Source organism: Hydra vulgaris, chromosome 09 (assembly GCF_038396675.1).
Source record: "Hydra vulgaris chromosome 09, alternate assembly HydraT2T_AEP".
Lineage (NCBI taxonomy): Eukaryota > Metazoa > Cnidaria > Hydrozoa > Anthoathecata > Hydridae > Hydra > Hydra vulgaris.
In genome coordinates this window covers 35,148,082-35,170,000 of record NC_088928.1, presented here as the reverse complement: position 1 = coordinate 35,170,000, position 21,919 = coordinate 35,148,082, and the positions used below count along the sequence as shown (strand labels likewise).

General features: G+C 29.8%; 2 protein-coding genes across 5 annotated transcripts in view; one reads left to right on the top strand and one right to left on the bottom strand.

Annotated features, from left to right (window-relative positions):
- LOC100201493 (uncharacterized) overlaps window positions 1-17,961 on the top strand; it is a 21,119-nt gene extending 3,158 nt beyond the window's left edge. Inside the window, exons 3-5 of one of the 2 annotated variants that reach the window (XM_065805511.1) lie at window positions 14,481-14,585; window positions 14,689-14,925; window positions 17,129-17,961. In XM_065805511.1, coding sequence (XP_065661583.1) covers window positions 14,481-14,550 — 70 coding nt within the window. In that variant the 3' untranslated portion in view covers window positions 14,551-14,585; window positions 14,689-14,925; window positions 17,129-17,961. The remainder of the gene's footprint in view (window positions 1-14,480; window positions 14,586-14,688; window positions 14,926-17,128) is intronic. The other variant, XM_065805512.1, reaches the window with a different exon arrangement.
- Window positions 14,581-21,919, bottom strand: part of LOC100215684 (disintegrin and metalloproteinase domain-containing protein 9) — a 27,568-nt gene continuing 20,229 nt past the window's right edge. For 2 of the 3 annotated variants that reach the window (XM_065805508.1, XM_065805510.1), the window contains exon 6: window positions 14,581-15,006. In XM_065805508.1, the coding sequence (XP_065661580.1) occupies window positions 14,615-15,006 (392 nt within the window). In that variant the 3' untranslated portion in view covers window positions 14,581-14,614. Of the gene's footprint in view, window positions 15,007-17,033; window positions 17,746-21,919 lie in introns of those variants that run through there. The other variant, XM_065805509.1, reaches the window with a different exon arrangement.

The window sequence follows — 21,919 nt, the reverse complement described above, 5'->3', positions numbered from 1 at the left end:
CTTACATACATACATACACGCACATAAATTAAGGGTAATTCTGCTTTAATAGTTTTTCTATTATTATGTTGCAGTTTGTGTGCAACTTGCTAGGTAGAAGATGTATCTGTGGCTTCCAGAGAAATTGTTGTGGCCAAACATGATTCAAATTATAAAATATTATGAATCAGTGTGCAAAAGCAGACATCCCAAAAACAAGAGCTATGAAGCTCTTTTAGCTCATTATTTTGACAAGTTTGTACCTTTGCGAATGCAGTTTTTTAAAGATCTTGCTAAAAAATTGAAAGAATTGATTCTTAGTTCTATTTCAAACAGACAGACCTATGGTGGCATTTTTATTGAAAAGTTTAGAAAATATGTTGCAAAATTTGATGAAAATGATTCTCAAACCAGACATTTTAAAAGAAGCTGCAATAGCATTTAGTTTACCAAAAGTTGAAGTACAAAAATCAAATAACCAACTAGAAGTAGACAAAATTGACATAGGAACAGCACTGAAATGCTAAGTTCTCTTCATTGTTAACCAGAAGAGAAATTAGAATTTAAGAAAGAATGTAGGCAGATTATCATAATGTTATTGCAAAAGTTACAAGTAAGATGCCCATTGAAGTATTCTTTAGGGAGGAATGCTTCATCTTTGTCTCCAAATGCAACAGTTTAAAACAAGGTAGTATCCACTCTGAAATTTAAAGGTCTTGCTGAGAGATTCAGTGCATTAAAATGGCTTTCAACTGACAATGCAGATGATGCAAAACAACAATTTGACAAATTTTTTGGCACAGAATGTGTTTTTAAAGTTTTTAAATTGATAATAAATAAATTTGAGTCCTCTAATTTAGTGTTGTTAGTAGTTGTTAGTAAAAAATCTACAAGACAGTTGTTAGTAGGCAGTAGAAAATCAGTAGAAAAACAAGCAGTTGTTAGTAGAAAATCTACAAGAAAGATCTCTTGTTTCCCCCAAAATAGTTTATGACTGCATAAATTCCCATGACATTGTTATTCTTAAGTATGAGCTTCCCAGTGATCTTTTAAAAAGCTGAAGGTTAGCATAAAATAGGTTCAATTCAGTGTTGAAGGAAAATAAGGATCAGTCAAAGGTAGAAGAAGTAAGCAAGAAACTTAAATTGATTGATGATGAATTTGTAATTATAAAGAAACAGAAATTTTTTTTGCAAAATGCATCAAAGTTCTTAAAACTGACACTGACAAGTTAGGCATTGAAGCAAAAGAAAAGCGAAACTTCACTATCCTTAAAAAGCAAATTCCTTTAGAAACACAATTTTAGAAAAAGAACTGACAATTAAAGAGCTTGATATTTCACTAAAAAAACTTGAACAATTTAAGAAAGAGATTAAATAGAAGTGCTTGTTAATCTAGTGTGTCTAAATGTATATATATATACAATATAAAATATTTTTTAACTTGTACCATACTATCTACGACTATATTACAACATATATTCTTATTTATATATAAAACATATTTTGAAGACGACATTTTCGTTTTTTTCTGGTTGAGAAAAGATCAATATATCCTTGAAAAACCCCAAGTTATTTGTGAAAAGTCTTGTAAATATCCTGGAATTTTAAATTAGCTTTTGGCTGGCCACCCTGTAGTTGTGACAATGTGGCTCCCATTCATCATATAGAAGGTATAATGGACCAGAGAGTTTATTTAGACATAAAGAACGTTATGCTGCCACATGCAAAGCATAAAATGACTCGCAAATTAATCTTACAACTAGATAATGATCCAAAACATTGTGCCAGATCTGTTGAGAAATATTTTAAATCACAAAAAATCAAAGTTCTTGAACGGCCTTTACAGGGCCCAGATCTCAATTCTATTCAGCATCTTTGCTGATATAGAATTGAGATCTGGGCCCTGTAAAGGCCAAAAAATTGCTCCAATAATCGCAATTTTTTGCAAAGCATCCTTATTTAATATAAGTATAAACATATAAATGTTTGGCGTTCGCTTCATGTTTGGAAGTTAGCTATCTCAAAGACCAAAAAAAGCTGGTTCCGGCTCTATATATATATATATATATATATATATATATATATTATATATATATATATATATATATATATATATATATATATATATATATATATATATATATATATATATATATATATATATATATATAAGTACATCGACCGGCAATTAGTGGGTAGAAAACAACCAACTTAGGCCATTTATTTGCATTGATTAAATGCTAGTATAATAGTCCTCAGGATGTTCTCATTAAATTATTAGATTAAATGCCTCGTCACTGTGATGCTGTTTTAAAGGCAATTGGATATGCTGCCAAATAAGTGTTTTATTAAAATTATTGTTAAAAATTGTTATTTTTTGAATTTTGGTAAAAGTTTCAGCTTTTTTGAAATAAATATTAATCAAATTCAGTTGTTTCTAAACTTTTGCACAAAAGTTTTTTCAAAACAAAAATTAAATGTTAATTAACCGTTCAATTTTACAACTAATGTGGTTCGTATTTCAAACTGAAATAATATAGAGCACATTGATTAAAAATTTCAACTTATTTATGAAAGTTTGTAAAAAGTTATGCAGTAAAAACTGAAAAAAGTTGGTGCTTCTAAACTTTTGCACGCTACTATATATATATATATATATATATATATATATATATATATATATATATATATATATATATATATATATATATATATATATATATATATATATATATATATATATATATTAGGTTGGGGTGAAAATAAAAGTTTGGTCTATTAATGGATATTTTGTTGCATCTACCTGTAAATGAACAAAAATTAATAAAAATGTTAATGAGACATGGGGAACCGCCCCATTTTTACCCTTAAACATCAGACAGGTCCCTAATATTACAAAAAAAAATTTCAAAAATAATAATCATATTTTATAAAAACATCTTTAAAAAAAAAAGGTGATAAAACGGCGGTTTTTACGCATTAAAATGTAAACTAATAATCTAAATACAAAATTATTATTATTTTTGAAACTTTTATAAAATTTCGCTTTATTTGAGACCCAACATGACATACTTTTAAAGAAAGTATGTCATGTTGGGTATATTTTTTTTCCTTTAATATTAGGGACCTGTCTGATGTTTAAGGATCAAAATGGGGCACTTCCTGTAAAGCATTCTTATTCTTTACAACTGTTTCTGGTTTCAAAAATGGATTGGCAAATAAGTACGGTTTATTGTGGTGAAATTCACACTATATATATATATATATATATATATATATATATATATATATATATATATATATATATATATATATATATATATATATATATATATATATATATATATATATATATATATATATATACACACACACAGTATTGGACAAAACATTTGCAACCAACATCGAACAATACTAAAAAGTGTTCCTAATTTTACATGTCTTAAAAAAGAAACAAACTATACTACCACAGCAAACAGTTCAGGAGTCTGGAGTCATAGCATGCCATGACATGAGCAATCAGCTGACAGGTGCCAGAACACAGGCAGAATTTCGTTGACAAGTGCCGTTTTGCAGCGGACAAAACAAGTGCAACTTTTTTGGGTTGTTTCATTTTATTAAGTCTGGTCCGTGTCAACGTCACAGAATTTTTTTAATAATTAAAGAAAGTTTCCAGAAGCATGCAGAAGCTTCCAGAAGTTTCCAGAATAAGCATCTGGATGCATCCAGAAGTATCCAGAAGCTTTCAGAAGCATTGAAAAGAAGCATCTAGAATGTTCCAGAACAGGTTCACACAGGTTCATTTTATATATAAGAGACATGTAAATCGACATGTAATTGAGTCAGTATATGGAAGTCAATCATTCAGTATTATCAAGACAGTTTATCGAAGTGAGTTTTATCAAAGTGTTTTATCGAAGAACATTAATACAAGAAGTGAAATACAACAAGTGTTTCATTACATCAATACAGTCCACATCCAACCAAGACGTTGTGTTCCACAAAGCATTATTGTATCATCACAAGGTAAATGTAACACGGTAAGCCTTGAGAAGCGTGATTATTTTTATTATTTTTATGACTTCAAGTGCAAAAATGGCTCCCGACAGTCTTGGATTGGAACTAAGAAAGAAAATTATTGGCGATTATGTAAGTGGATTGTCACAAAAAGTATTTGTGATAAATATCGTGTGAAAAAATGGACCATATCAAGACTATGTTCCAAATATCGTTCTACGGGGAAGTTGGCAGCAGATAACAAAGGTGGAAGACTGCGTTCCACCACTTCTAGAGAGGATTCTATGATCATCAGATCCGTCAAGAAGGGTCCCTGGGTATCATCAGTCGAGATACAAAAGCAATTAGAGCTGCCTGTATTGGACCAAACAATCAGACGGCGTGCTGTTGAAGCCGGATTGTTTTCTCGACGCCCTGCAAAGAAACCGCTGATTTCACTAAAAAACCAGAAGAAAAGACTCCTGTTTGCTACATCTCATATTGACTGGAATGTGCAGAAATGGCGAACTGTCCTGTTCAGTGATGAATCGAAGTTCAACATCATTGGGAGCGATGGCATTTGCCATGTACGTCGACCGGCCGGAAAATGCCTCGATTTACGTTACTGCCATAAGACCGTGAAGCATGGTGGAGGCAATGTAATGGTCTGGGGGTGTTTTTCTGCTAATGGTCTAGGTCCAATACATCGAAACGATGAATTAATGGACCGTTTCATGTATAAAAATATCCTGAAAGATGTTATGTTACCTCATGCTGAATGGAATATGCCAATAAAATGGGTTTTTCAGCAAGACAACAATCCGAAACACACTGCAAAAATATTCAAGCAGTGGTTTCAAGACAACCACCTATTGGTGATGGATTGGCCGCCTCAATCTCCGGATCTCAACCCTATCGAGAACCTGTGGGAGATCGTCAACCGCAGAATTAATCGTGAAGGTGTTCGTAATAAGGATCAACTGTTTGAACAAATCCAAAAGGCCTGGGCAGCGATTCCACAAAGTTTCATTGATCACCTGATCGAATTTATGCTTCGAAGATGCAAGGCTGTGATCGACAAAGGATTCGCCACGAAATATTGATAGCGAAATACAGCTTGGTCAACATTTTGTCGAGTTGCACTTGTTTTGTCCAGAAGGAAATCAACTTTTTTTAATACTTTTGATTAATTTATTTATTTTCGTGTGCAAATAGTGAACTTTGTGATGAATAAAACTTGAAGAACTTTGTCTCTAAATGGTTACATAGTTATTTCTCTAAATTGAAAAAATGCAGCACTTTTATATAAAGAAACTAAATTAGCATTATTTGGTTGCACTCGTTTTGTCCGATACTGTATATATATATATATACATACATACATACATACATACATACATACATACATACATACATACATACATACTAGGGATATGACTTTTTAATTTTTTTTCAAATAAAATGTTTCCTGTATCATAAATCGATGAACTTTTACCTAAAATCATGAAAAAAGGCCCAAATAGCTTTCTGCAACAAAAAAAGGTCACCCCCAAAATAAAAATTTGATTTACCATTTTTATACATTCATTTTTGACCGATGTTTTAATCTTAAGCTTAATTCTCAGCTTAATTCTATTTATTTCATTATTTTGTTATGAATTTATAAATATAACGCCACACGTTACCATGGCAACGAAACGGCCGTGTGCCGGCAAATACTTGGAATTGTTATGTGATGACGTCATTGTGTTACCACGGTGATATAGACGACTGTAACAGACTGTAGAAGAATATAGAACTTAGTAGAACATTCTGGAAGCTCTAAATAATTATATAAGCGAGCTGCTGTCAGAGCTCAGTGTTGATAATGTGAATAGTTCTATGAAGTACTCTGCGTGTAACTGAGCTAATAAGGAACTACTGTAGCGAACTAAAGACGCTGTAAGTGTACGAAGTATAAGTAGTTGTAGCATTATCGTTAGGATACGGACTGGATTATCGAACTGTTATCAACATTGACTGGATTATCGAACTATAATTGGATTACTATACAGTTAAAGTATTTTATTAATTAAACGACTTTATTAAACGGATATTTACGCTCAGCTATCCGTAAAGTCGTAACAATATTATATGATGTCTCACAAGAAAAGTCATACCACAGTAACAAAGAACAAGAAGACTTGGACTAAAAATTTGGTGAGATTTCAAGAGTCACACAGAAGAAGAGGAAGCGTGGCTGTAGAAGAACATTCACTCGATGAAAAATCCAGAATACCACTTCAATTGCAGATCGTAGGAAGATACCAGTTTCTCGGAGCATATGTTAAAGGAAGAAAAGAACAAATAGACCAAATTTCTAAGGAAATTACAAAATTGCGGGACAATAAACTGAATTTTCCACGTGTGTCTGATCAAGTGATAAGAGCAAAGCTTATGAAGGTGCTGAAGGTCTATGATGAATGTGTCAAGCGTGGAAAACATGATGTTCTCAATGCATTATTTGACATCAAGAAAGTGAATGGCCAGTGGTTATCCTCGGAAGATAAACGTCTATACCACCTACAAAAAGAAAGTAAAGGACAGGTGGGGTACTCAACAGGACAAGTGGCAAGTAAAGAAACCATTCACCCTTCCAAGAGAAGGAAAGTCCAGTCTGGAACAGCAATACCTTCCACATCACAAGTCCTGTCTACCACAGACAGTGGTACTAAATCTGAAAACTGCAAAAGTAAGAGTGAAGATGATAAAGACGACGGTGATAAAGACGATGATGAGGACACTCAGAAAAAAACTAGAAAGCACTACAAAAGTAAATTTGCTGTAAGTATGGTTACATCAAGTGGAGTTTCCACAAAGAAAGCTGCTAAAATATGCAATGTATTATCACAACAAGGTATTGATATTCCAACTCCAAGTCAATCAGCAATTTACAAGTCCATATTCAAAGAGGCAGGTAAACTAAAAAAAGAAATGATACAACAACTTTAAATGGAACAGTGGTCCTTACACTTTGACGGCAAACGAATAGATGATAAGGAATATCAGGTAGTTGTACTTCAGAATGAAAGAACTGACGTGAAACTTGATGCACTGCGTTTAAAAGATGGCAAAGCTGAAACTGTTGCTGAAAAAATTGCCAAACTTATTGATGAATACAATTTGTGGAATTCAATTAAGATGATCATTACTGATACAACAAACGTCAATACTGGGAAGAGAAATGGAGTTGTTGTGAAGTTGCAACGTATGTTTAAATTAAAGGGTGTCACAATACCACAATTTATCGGTTGTCAGCATCACGTACTAGACAGGATTCTCCGTCTGGTGATGGACGAAGAACTTGGGGGTGATACCAAATCTCCAAACATTGAATACCCATTTGTGTCTGAACTGTTGAATAAGTATGATGAACTGAAGGATAAGTTTGTGAATGGAACTGTTGAAATTCTTGATAAATCAGGGTGGAGAGACGATATGAAGTTTTTGTACCATTTAACAAGAGTGTTTAGGTTCTATGAAGAACAAAGAAACTTCCCTCTGATTCACTTTCAGAACATTCCTAATATGAGCAATGCCAGATGGAACTCAAGAGCCATTCTCGCCATTCTGGCGTTCATTCTTATGCCTGAAGCGAGAAAGAATTTGGAGAAGGTTTGCAGGTTCATTTCATATGAGTGGGCAGAACATTGGTTTAGTAGTCAAAAGTACAATGACAATGACTTCAAGAATTTATCTGATGTATTGAAGCCTTACAAAAAGGCATTGCAGTCATTCAAAAATCACTGGAAGAAAGAGCCATCCGTCATCGACATACCACGAAGTAATCAGATAGCTGAACGTGCAATCAAGGTGATGCAAGACCTGTATGCTTCCTCTTTATGAGACGTGAGCATCATGTGACCCATGTACTAAACACAGTAGGCCTATAGACACAGACAGTTATGTATATTGTTGTACTAGACGCTTTGATACTGTTAATTTTGTAATACTTGTATAATTATATATCACATAATGTTTTTTGTTATATCACAGTACATGTTGCATAAATAAATAAAATAACAACAGGAGTATGACTCTTACAACATCTTCAGCCTTTAATATTCATTTACTGTACAAAAGTGTACCTATTGAAAATTCGATTATTTGGTTTTGGGGTGACCTTTTTTCAAAATATGTCAAAATGAAACATTTATTCGTTCTTTTTACATAAAAGTTCATTGAATTACGATACAGGCCTAGTAGGTTGCAAAAAAGTCATATCCCTAATACATACATACATACATACATACATATATTTACATTATTAAGGCTCTTTTGCAAATTTAAGGAGCTTTTTCTTTTAGCAATATCTAGTGGTAAAATTTGGAAGATTTTGAGACCCTAATGACAGGTTTTTTTTGGGAGGGTGGCCTCCTACCCACTAGTCACAGTACTGCTGAAACCTGTTTTATGCGGACTCAAAAAAAGGAGTTGCTTGAAATTCAAGTCTGCCTTTCTCAGGGCCAGTATATAAAAGGTGGCATGAGTTTGCATAGAGAGACATTATACCCTCGACTCCCCTACACCATACATCTTTTTATGTTGGCAAATTAGGATCTTTAGTCAGAATTTTAACTTTTAATGGTTAGCTAGTTAATTGTGATAAATTAAAAAAATGTGATACGTACAACCCTTTCTCCCCCCTTCTCCCCCACACGCTTTCTGACGCTATTTGAAGACCCCTCCCTCTTATTAGCGTACGTACCTTATGGACGACCCTTTATCTGACATACACGTCTGCATAAATTAGGTTGCGTCAGTCAACTTAAAGATTAAAAAAAAATTAATTGTCAATATGAAATAAGGTAATAGGGCGTAAATTATGCGATTCGGCGAGATTTTTTCAGAAGTCCTGCTATACAAAGTAACTTTGCTTTCGCTCTGCAAAAAAAAATTGTTAAAAAGCATTATATTAACTTATAACTATAGTTTTAAAACTGTTGCGTCACTGAACCCATCGTTGGGATAATTAGCGTTTTATAAAATAGTGTAAGATTAAATCGAGTAAGTCAAAATTCAATTTTCATTTTGATTTTTAGTCGAATAAGTTTTGCATTTTCATACCATGAAGTATTATTAGAAAATATTTTTGCAATATTGGTTTATTGTTTGCGTTTTCATAGTACATTCTTAAGAAATAGAATCAAAATTAGAAGTAAGATTAAAAACGTTATGCAGAATACCAAGCCTACAATGTGCAAAGGGAAAAAAGTACTACCATATACAAAGGGGAAAAAAGCAGCAGTTCTTCCTAATCTTTTAAATAATTCAGCTTGTAAAGAAAATCCAGGTTTACCTCCAGAATGTGCAGAGCTGTATGGACACTCTGAAAGTGATATTTTATCAGTTGTAAATTTATATTGAAGATGAAGTTTTCCAAAAATCACCCAACTTAAAAGAATTCATATAGATTCAATTGCCTGACGGAAAAACAAACAATATTCCAATGCGTCATTTATAACATATGCTGAAAGAAGCTTTCCGGTTATTCAAGGAAGGACATCACATCAAAATCAGACTGAGCAAATTTTGTGAATTGCGCCCACGCAATGTGAAGTCTGTAACAAAATTTCCACACAATGTTTGTGTTTGTAGTTTGAATAAAAATATGCGATTTGCCTAAGATACATTAACGAAATCAATTCAAGTGTCTTCAATCAAAGTTGGATCTGAAATGATAAAAAGTTTGTGAATCTTACATATATGCTAGTGCATATAAAAAATGTACTGCATGCAAAGGTATGAAACAGTTTAAAAAACCTTGGGACAAATGGAGAAAATCTGAAGGTAAAACATATGCAAACGCCTAAAAAATTTTCAAGAAGTCTACTGTTAAAAACTTATCCAGCGCATATCAGTGATGTGTGATAAATTCGTTAAGTGCGCATTTGTAAAGAAAAACCAATCAACAAAAAAAGCAATATGAGACAGCAAAAAAAAGTACTTGGATTCAGTTCAATTTTAATTCATTCAAGAAAAATCAAAGATAGATCAAAAACGCATTATATTTATGTTATATTAACGTTGTTCTAATGCTATTTTTGCCTGATTAAAATTAAAATTAATTTTAAAATAACTAAATTTTAAAACATAATTTTGATTGCATCTTTTTATTTCGTCACTAAAATGTTAGTTTTTTTCGTAAAATAATGTAGAACTAAAATAGTTTTCCAAGAACTAGTTTCTTAAGTCCCTTGTAGGCAAGAAAAATTTTTTTACTTCGCTTAGGTCAAATATTCGTTCAGTCGAACCGTTTTCCTTGGACTCCTGGATGTTCGAGTTAACGGGAGTTTACTGTATACACACACACACACCACAAAAGGGGGGTTATATATACACAGAAATGCATTTAAACGAAGTCAGCTACGACAGAACAGGTTCTTAACATGAGAAGTCATTTGAACTTATTTTTTTTTGTTTTAAGGTGGCACATAACTGAAAGCAGGGTTTTTTTTAATTATTGTAAATTTTAACAATTTTTTTTGAGCAAATAAAACTTATAAAAGTTAAATAAAAAAAAGCATATAAAATTTTTTTTTGTTGAACAAAAAGTTCATAATGGCTAAAAATACCTTGTAAAAGCTGTGTTTTAAGCAAAACTTCAAAACCTGATAACTTGATTTTGCCTTCATAACTCAAACTAAAATTTTGTATTGTATGTAGTTTCCTAAGCATATTTTATCCTGCTTGACCGTGGGAATTTTTGTTATTCAAATTATTTCAAAAAATATTGCATTTTTAACAAAATCACTTTACATTTATATAAAATATCAATAATTTTAACTCTTTAAACTGCAATATTTCATCTTTTATAGCTCTGCATTAAAAATCTGAGGGTCAAAATAAGTATTCTATTGTAATAAACTAGTCCTGAAAATTTTATAATTAGCCAGAGTTTGGTTAATGAGAAAATGTGTTTCAAAGTTTCAAAAAAGACATTGCTAAAAAAGCAAAAATAAGAAGAAAAAAAATTAAAAAAAGTAAAACTTAAAAATTATCAAAATCCACTGGGAATGTAACTATTACTTTTGTCTTTTACTTGTGGATCATCCATAAAACCTTTTTTAACTGCTCTTAGTTTTTTTCTTTGCATTTTACTTTTAACCCTTGACTTTGACTTCATATGTCGAATTCTGGTTTTGTCAATTTTACATGATGAAGTTAATGTGACAATTCCATTCAGGCCAAAGTACTTTTAGTACACCATTAGCACCATCATTATAATGTAGCACTGCTGAGTATGTTCCCATTTCGATTGTAGACTTACTAATAAATGTGTGTTTAGGTACGCGAGACCATATAATTGAATTTAAAGCTTCATTGGAATTTTGTGTTGCACCATGAAAATATTTAATTAGAAAATCATCAGCTTGAAGATCTTTGATGATTGGTAAAAGAAGATTCTTAATCCAGATAGGTATACACGATTTTGGTTTGTAATTTTTATGACTGAAAGCTCAATATTTGCACCAACTTTTCAATCCTTTTGGACAAAACTGATGTTGCATTTGCAGGTTTTCAAAATTGGTGAAATAAAATAAAATAGCATAAACTACTTTTTTCATAACATACAAGTTGTTGACATTTTGACAAATTGCCATGCTATAATTGTTTTGCATAGAATTTATACATTTTTCTGTTAGGTTACCTCTGCCTGATAAGGGAGTTTTAGTGCCTTTGTGTGCTTTGACTAAATTTCTAAGTCGTGTGCCCAATCGTTTTTGTACATGAGCTACACATTCAATTTTTATTGGAGTGATGTCAAAATCCTGGTACGGATTTTGCTGTAATTGCTGTAACTACACCAAGCAATGAATTGTGACCACGTTTCTGCCATGTATCATCAATTGAAACTCTTACACATGGTATATCCTGAGCAATGTCGATTTTTTTAGAGTCTTTAGTTGCCAATAACATACTTTTCTCTGCAGTATTTTTATAAGCTACCACAACAGTTCTGTTTAACTTTTGAAAACCATTTTCAGAAATGGTTTTCAAAACCATTTCTGAAAATGGTTTTGAAAACCATTTCTGTTCACGTTTTAACTGCAATAAATGTGCAAATCCTTTTCTACTGGAATCAACATCTGATAAAGTTAATGACTGAAAGCAGTTATTGCATGCAGTTTCAGCTATCAGTTCTTTGAGAATTGAAAAGTTAATAAAAACAAAATAATTATCTTTTTCAGAGTCAAATGTATTCGAACAGTTTAATATGATTTTTCTTTCACTAGAACAGCTACTATCTGTTTGGTTTGTGTAAGATGATGAAATGCTAGTTTTTAAATTTGCAACAACACCATTCTATTTTCGTTTTATTCTTTTTGATAAATTTCTTTTACTTGTATTTCCTTGTTTATTCATTTAAAAAATTTTTATTTCAGCTAAATTAAAATCAATTTTAACATAATTTGATACAAAATAAGGAAAAAGTTTCAACATAAGAGACTCACATTACAAATCAAAAAGCACTCCTGTTCTTTAATTAAGTTTTGAAGTACGACTTTTAAAACGGAAAACTAACAAGAGTCTGCATATAACACATTAAAATCAAGTTTGTGATGGTATTTTCCTGTTTTGAATACATAAAAACTCAAATGCTTGGTGGTTGCTAAGACGTTGTTAAGGAAACTTTTTTAAACTGTCATCTACTATAATGCTATTAGGTCAACTTTTATATTATTTTTAAGAATAATTTTTTTATTTTATGTTGGAGGAATGATTGTAGAATCCAAATACCAAAAAATCCTAAAATTGATTTTTTTCAAAAAACTTACTTTTATTTGGTTGTGTGCCACCTTAAATTATTATTTTTTGTTTAAAAAGCAAAAGCAAAAGAAAACTTTGTTTTTCTGAAGTAAACAATTTTCTTGTGTTTTTATGCTTATAGAAGTTTTAAGGTTTTTAGAAATTCTGGCATTCCCGTTTATTTATGTTCTTTAGTGTGTGTGATGTATAATGTAATGTTTTTGCATTTAATAAATTATTAACAGAACATGAAATGATTTAAAAAGTCTCTTAAGTTTATTTGTTTTATAATGCATAAGATAAATACACATATTTGATTGAAAATGTTAAAAATAACTTATGGAGTATCCTGGAAACTGTTTTATACTGTCTGTGAAAAATCTCACTTTATATCCATTTATATTTAAACTTCGAAAACTTGCAAATAGAGTGCTACACCCTGAAAAATGTCTATTTTGCTCTTGGCTTGTTCAATGAGAGTAAAATAGTTTGAAATCGTTCATTTAGAAAACATAGTGCTGGATTAAGGGAGGGGCTAGCAGGGGCTATAGTCCCGTACCCTGCATTTTTAGGGGCCTCTATTCGAAATAAAAGATTTATTTAAAAGAAACTCTGAAAATAAAAATTTTTAGTTAATGACGTGGAAAGAGACCTGCTTTAAAATATATGGGCCCAGAAAAATCTTACGAGCAATGGTGTTTTTGTTATTATTAATAGAAAATTGAGAAAAACAAAATATTTTTAACTGTGAGAAATTGTTTGCTCAACATTGAAACAAAAATAATCATCCCTCATTAATTGAAGATCTCTTAAATGTTGTTTATAAATTTGTCAAGACTGTTAAATTTTAAAGTGATCCAAAAAAAGGTTTGGATGTAATTGCAGGTGAGCATTGACAGGTTGAGCGTAAAACATGTTTTAAAAAAAAAAAGAACACGTAGTCTTCTCATGTTAAAAAACTTAAAATGGACTTTTTTGTTTTATGAAAATTTAAAAATGATTATTAACTTTGAAATTATTAAGTTTGAAAACAATTCAATCTAAAGTAACAAATATTTTAAATTCTAAAAAAAAAAAAAATTTTAGTGCATTTATAGTGGATTCGCGCGTGGTGCGTTTACGTAAACGAAGAAATATTTATAATGTTAATCTTGGCAAACAAACAATTTATATCTTGGAATGTCTTTAAATGTGAAGTTTATTATGGTATTAATAAATACGGCCGATTAATCGATTGTTTATAAAGTTCGACTTTGCACTCTTCTGTTTCTCTACAGGAACGGGAAACGGAAGTGGAAAATAATCACGTTAGTATGCGTTGTTTGCTTCGGAAATATTGAAGTTATGAACTACGTATGCTCACGTGGTTATTTTCCCTTTAATCAAACGCATGCTCTTGTGATTATTTTTCCCGTTAATCAATTTAAGAAGTGTAAATACATCTTAATTTGATTAACGGTAAAATTATCACATGTAAATTTTAGGCTATTTTTATTTGCAATTTACTGGCAAATAAAACTAATTTTTAGACATTCAAAATACAAATAATGTAAAAAGCAAAAATACCTCTAGCAAGAAATTGATTTTCTAATAGACCGGTTGTTAATGAAAAAAACATTTTTGTTAAATAAGTTCATTATTTTTTTAATTTTCAAATACTATAATGTTATTTAAAGTTATATATTGATTTTTATATACTTTTTTCCTTTAAAGAAAGGCTCTTGAGACGTTCCGTTACCTTGACGTTATTACGAATTCTCAAGTGAAAAAAGAAAATGTATGAAGTTGTAATATGCATATGAAGTTGTGATCGATGTTGTAATGATGTTTTTTTTATTAGCATTGTCTTAACTTAACAGTTTTTCTTTTTCGAAATCTTTTTCCTTCTCAGCATACTTTAATCTTTTTCTAACATTTCTAGTGTGCCAGAATAAACCAATAATGAAAAATACTAATCCGCTTGCCAGATACAAATACACCAATATGTCTAATATGTTGCTACTAATAATGGTATCTGATACTATTGGAGGAGGTCCGCTATCGATGCTTCCCCCATCTCCTGGTCTATCACAGTACGGAGTTTTCCAACCAGAATAACAATGGCAATTACCATTACTGTTACAAATTCCGTGATGTGAACAGTTTAGCGGACATTTCGGTATTTTAAAAATTATCTGATATTTAAGTAGACTTATACATGTGTAATTGATGCATATGCTTGCACTTCCACAACGCGTACCTGGATAAGTATTATAAATATATAAATGTATGTGTGCGTGTGTGTGTGTGTATATATATATATATATATATATATATATATATATATATATATACACACAGCTGCGAAAAAGAAAATAGCACCACCACCAAAAATTGGTTGAAATTAGAATTTTAAACTATTTTTGATAGTTTGAGAATCTTTTAAATACATATTTAAAAGTAAAATGGCTTATAATTTTTATAAAAAACAAAATATACAAGTTTTAATATATAGTATTCATTTATTAAACAAAAATTCAAAAAAAAATCAAATAAAACGCGAAATAAATAATAGCACCACGGCTTTAATGTGTACTTTAAAATAAGGAAATATTATGAGATCAATTGTTTTAAACATTTTACAATAAATATTAGTTATTTCTTAACATATTAGTATTTTGCAGCGTGACCTTTATTGACAATGACGGCTACACAACGTCTTGGCATCGAGTTAACCAAGTCCTGACATCGTTTTAGCGGAATTTCGCTCCATGTCTTCTTAACTACGTTTCAAAGTGACTCCTTCGTGGTGGGTTTGGCAGCAGCAACCACCTCCTTTACGTCAGCCCACAAATTCTCGATTGGGTAAAATCTGGCGACTGTGCTGGCCACTCCATAACGTTTACTTTATGCTCCTCAGACCAATTCTTCGCCTTCTTGCTAGTGTGCCTTGGGTCATTGTCCTGTTGGAACACCCGGGACAATGGTATTTCATAGTCTGCATACGGCAACATCACTTTATCCAATATATCAACATAAACGTGTTAGTCCATAATAGTAGTAATGTAGATGAATGGGCCCTACTCCGTAATAAGAAAAGCATGCCCATATCATTATACTACAACCTCCATGTTTAATAGTTTTGATGGTATACTTTGGATTGTATTCTGCATTCAGGGGTCTTCTGACATACGCCCGAGAGCCCTTTCCACCATAAAGCACAATCTTACTTTCGTCTGTCCATAAGACATTTCTCCATTTTTTGAGTGGCCAATTTTTTAGCAAACGCATTTTGTTTTACAACATGTCTGGCACTTGAAAGTGGAACTTTTCTGGGGCTACAGGCTTTTAATCCATTAACTCGCAGACAACTCCGAACTGTTTGTACTGTTGCATCGATGTTAAAGTTCTTTTTCAGCTGTTTTAAAAGGTTCCTTTTTAGCCTGTCGGACTAAGCGATTGGCCAGCAATCTTGAAATAGAACGTTTTCGACCACGTGTTTCAGGCTTTTCTTGAAATTTTATGGCATTTCTTATCATTTTATTGCAACACTCAACTAAACGACCAACTTCTCTATAAGATTTCCCTGCTGATATCAACTTTCGGATCAGTTCTCGTTTTTCTGCACTACAATGCTTTCTGCGTCCCATTTTTATATGTAAATGTCTCCTAATACGCACTAACATAAAACGAATAAAACAGCAAAAAAAAACCCAACGCTTGCTATTTTCACAATTATTTTTACCGTTATAAGAGTATTTTACAACAAAAGAGTGTGTGGTGCTATTTTATTTTTCGGTCAGAATTAGCATTTTTGATTAAAATCGAGCAACACCAAGCAGTTTTTTTCTCAAAATGATTTGTTTTAGAAAATAAACATGTTAGCATGGTGTTTTCTTAACAAAAAGGAAAATACGCTTAGTGGTGCTATTTTATTTTTCGCAACTATATATATATATATATATATATATATATATATATATATATATATATATATATATATATATATATATATATATATATATATATATATATAAAATTTTGTTAAGTGATTTTTTACTACTTTTTATATATATATATGCAGTATGCGACATAATTATTCATACCCCAAGCATATTACTAAACTTTGTTTTCATACTCTGACGTGTTTATTTTTTATTGCTATGAAAAAATAATGTTTAAACATGATAATTAAAAATAATTCTGTGGTGATAATTAAGATGTTAAGTTATTATGTTTGGTTATATTTAGTATATAACATAAAAAGTGCAATTTTAAATACGACATAAGTATTCATACCTATTGAATTATTTAGTGCTGTAAGTTTATTTTTTGATTGTTTTTGCTGGTAAGTTATTTAATTTTGTTTGTCTAAATTTTAGATATTTAAATAACTTCTGTTTCATGTCAAAAGTTTTCCAAAATGCCTAAGACCAACGAAATTAGTGTTGATGTACGGCAAATGATTGTTGATGATCATGAAAGAGGCTTCGAGTATAGAAAAATTGCTGAAAAATATAATAAAAGCAAGGCAACGGTACAATCAATAATGCAAAAATATAGAAACTGAAAGTGTATAAAGTAAAGCACGTTCAGGCCGTCCACCAAAAACAACATCTCGAGAAGATAGGCTTATTGTACGAGAAGTAAAGCGAAAGCCTGTTATTTCTGCCAGAGCTATTAAAATAAACGTGAACGTTTCTAAACGAACAATATAACGTAGACTTCGCTCTGCATGGTTTTATGGATCCTGCGTTACAAAAAAACCCTTTATTTCGAGAAAAAATAAAACTAAACGCCTTGCCTTTGCAAAAAAGTACTTTTCAAAGACACTAGGTTTCTGACAAAGTTAATAGGGATGAGCGCATTATCAACAAACAAAACTTCTTTTTAGCGTTGGAGGCAGCTTGGTATAATATTCCTCTAAACTATTTACAAAACTTAGTTGATAGTATTCCTCATCACTTGCAAGGAGTTATCGATGTCCAAGGACTTCATACTAAATATTAATTAACAAATAAAACAAAAAATTCGAATATGCTAAATAAAATTTTGAGAGGTGTGAATACTTTTGACGCTTCCTAATATCTCAATTTTTAAATAATTTTCACTTTTTTTAAAAACAAGATTTAATTTTTCAAATACTATAGTTAATATTGTTGATAGTTGCTACAACAAATATTTCATAAATTTTAATTAAAATTATTTTAATCAATTTGGTTTTTGTTTTATTGCTACAACATACTTTATGATAGGGTATGAAAAATTTTTTCATACTGTATATATGTATATATATATATATATATATATATATATATATATATATATATATATATATATATATATATATATATATATATATGTATATATATATATATATATATATATATATATATATATATATATATATATGTATGTATATGTATATATATGCATGGCCTACTTAAATTACACGGCCTGATTTGTTGTATTTTTGGTAAAAATTAAGAGGCCAGTTTTTTTACGGCTCAAGTATAAAAACTTAGTTTTTGTCGTGGTTTGCACTATAAATGTTTTATTCTTATTTTATTAAAATCGTTTAATAATAGTTAGATTTTCTTTAAGTTATTATTTTGTGCTGGATTTTTTTTTTAACTGATTGCCTGCTTTAGTTTGTTCCAATAACACAGAATACTGAAATAGGCTTTCAGATAGCTATATTAACACTTACCAACATGCTACTAAAAACAATCTTACATGTTGCTAAAACTACCCACAACTCTCCATTGGAAATAATTTTAAAGGTTTGTAATTTCGTATTTATTATAATTGCAATTATTAGGTATAAAACATGGGTTTATCTTTGAAATATTTACACTGCATAACAATGTTTTGGAATGTAAATAATCTATTATGCTGCATGTTTCAAACGTGCAGCAATTAAGATGCAACAAATCAGGCCGTTTATTTACAGTAGGACAAGAAATGTCAGGCATACCAACTGTTTTGGAGTCAATAGCTGTTAATAATTCATTGCCTAATAAATGCTATCATATTTCTTTGCCTAAATGGTTTCACAGTGGTGAAAATTGCAAATTAAAAAACTAAAACACATTTAAAAAATCATTGAAAAAAATTTGATTTTAAGTGATTACCTGCTTCTTGTGGGTAAGATGTATTTGCAAAAGAAGTCCATTATTAAAGTGGTAAACAATTTGGCAAAGATTGAGAAAATAATCTTTATAAAGAAGTTGTTTTTGTTTTTATGATTATAGGGCTTCAAAAATTTATTCTTGTGTTTTAAAATCCTCACCTAAAGTTTACATAACAGGTTTATGTTTGAAAAAAGAAATTGATGAGTGTATTACCTCAATGCACCAGTCTGAATTTAAGATAAGAACTGTTACTGATAACCATTCTACCAATGTTAATGCATTTTTATAGTTTCATAAAGCGAGGTGGAGGTGGAAAATTATTAATTTATCATCCAGTTTAGAAGAGAAGTATTTAAAACATACTTATTATTTGATATACTCCTTTTATAAAAAATGTAAGCAACAACTTGTTAAACGCAAAAAAATGTTTTTTTCATTTGATTTTTCCAGAGAGTAAGTTGAAGTTACTGCTGGTTACATTGCAGGGAATATATTTTTTAAAGTTTATTAAAAGATCAATTATTAAACAAGCAAGAAAAATTAATTATCAAGTCACATATCTTGGAAACAACAAGCATGTTGATAACATTAACAATATTTGACGAAACAACTGCAGCTGTAATATAGAGTTACTTTCCTGAAAGAAATAGTCCAGCACAATTTTTATCATTGTTTTATATGTTATTTATCATACTTAATTCAAAGCAGAAACTCAATTCATCCAATCAATCTCAGCAATGCTGCTTTGAAAGGTGGTAACAAACCCACACGTTACAGAGAGATTGCAAATTGTACTAAAATTTGATCAAAATAAAATTTGATAAATACTCTACATTAATCAAACAAACTTCTCGTGCTCTAATTACAACACTACAAGCAATTGTATCTCTTTTGAATAATTTGATTGAAGAAGGCTTTACATTTGTTCTTAGTTCCAATTTACAAAGTGATCTTTTGGAGCTAGGTTTTAGTAAGTATAGTTAAATGACCAGTAGTTGACTTTTTGTGAGTCTTTTAAAAATATGCATTAGTAAGAAGATTTTGGTAGATTTTCCCAGAAAATATAAGAATTTTGATAATCCTTAAAAAGTATTATGCAAGATATTGCTTAGTTGTCTACATAAATACTTGTGTCAGCTTTTCTGAAGATAGCACAGATATATATACTAAAGCAAGTTATATAGGCAAAAATTAACAAAAAGATTTTGATGTTAAACGTTCAATCAATAAACGTTATTTTATGCAGAAAAGAACCTATATATCCATTTTAATCTCTGTCTAATTTTATTTGTCATCTTTTTGGTATATTACATGTTATTTCTCTTATTCTAATAAAACATTGCAGTCATTCTTTTTATTTTTTAATTAAAAAATTTGCAGAACAAATTTTAAAGATTTGCTATAGCAATGTCAATTTTACTAATGAATAACACCAAAAGTGTAGAATCAAATATAGATCTTGTATTGTTAATAATATTTTTAATAATAATTTGCAAAATGAAATTACATATTCGTTGAGGAAAGATCTAATGAAAGAATTCCAAAGAAAAAAACTAAGACCAAATAAATATTCCTTTTAAAAATGTATTTCTTCTTTTAATTTCAATTATAATAAATACATAATTACAAACCTTTGATTTTATTTTCATTGGAGAGTTTTAGGCAACGTTAAAGTTTATTTTATCTTAGCTAGATATAAGTTTATTTTCAGTAGCATGTTTATATATAGCTATCTGAAAACCTATTTCGGATAAATAAACTGAAGCAGGTAATCAGTTATCAAAAAATCCATCACAAAATAATGCAAGTACTCAAAGAAAATCTAACTATTATTAAACCATTTTAATAAAATAAGAATAAAACAATTATAGTACAAATAAGACTCTTAAGCATAACAAAAATTAAGTTTTTATACTTGAGCCGTAAAAAAACTGGTCTCCTAATTTTTTACGGAAAGTGCAACAAATCTGGCGGTGTTATTTTTGTAGGCCATTATATATGTGTATATATATGTGTGTGTGTCTGTGTGTGTGTGTGTGTGTGTGTGTGTGTGTGTGTGTGTGTGTGTGTGTGTGTGTGTGTGTGTGTGTGTTTATATATATATATATATATATATATATATATATATATATATATATATATATATATATATATATATATATATATATAGACCTCAGTGGAAAAACCGGCGTTGTCACATTTAAAAAGTATTGAGAAAGTATTTATTGATCATTAATAAAAGTCTTTATTTGAAGTAAATGAAACTAAGCAATTTAAAAAAATTTATATTATAATTATTTTATTTAAAATTTATTCAAAAACAAAACATTTTGTAATTTTTTATACAAAATTTTTTTTTCTTTGCTTTAAATGAAGACATTTATTAATGTTCAACAAATACTTTCTCTATACTTTTTAAATGTGACAACGCCGGTTTTTCCACTGAGGTCTTCATATATATATGTGTGCGTGTGTGTATATATATATATATATATATATATATATATATATATATATATATATATATATATTATTTTTTATTTTTTTATAAAAATGATTTAATTTACGGTTGCTTTCATTTATTAATATTGGTGTTGAATTTTTTTGTTTATTTTATGTAGTGTCACTCCAATGACTAGTCTTTAACTATATGAGTGACACCCAACCAAATTTTGTAAAATTATAAAAATTTGTAATTTTCAATTTTTGGTTAAATAAAATGGACTCAAAGTATATGTATATATATATATATATATATATATATATATATATATATATATATATATATATATATATATATATATATATATATATATATATATATATATATATATATATATATATATATATATATATATATATATACAGTGCTTCCAGAAAGTATTAGCGCACTTATATTTTTTTTACGTAAGTGAACTTCAAATGAGTGTAATTCGAAAACAATAAAAGGCTGGTTGATAATTTTTTTTTAACTTATTCATAATATAAAGCAGAAATACTCATTGTCAAATATATAAAAGATATTTCTTTATTATTATC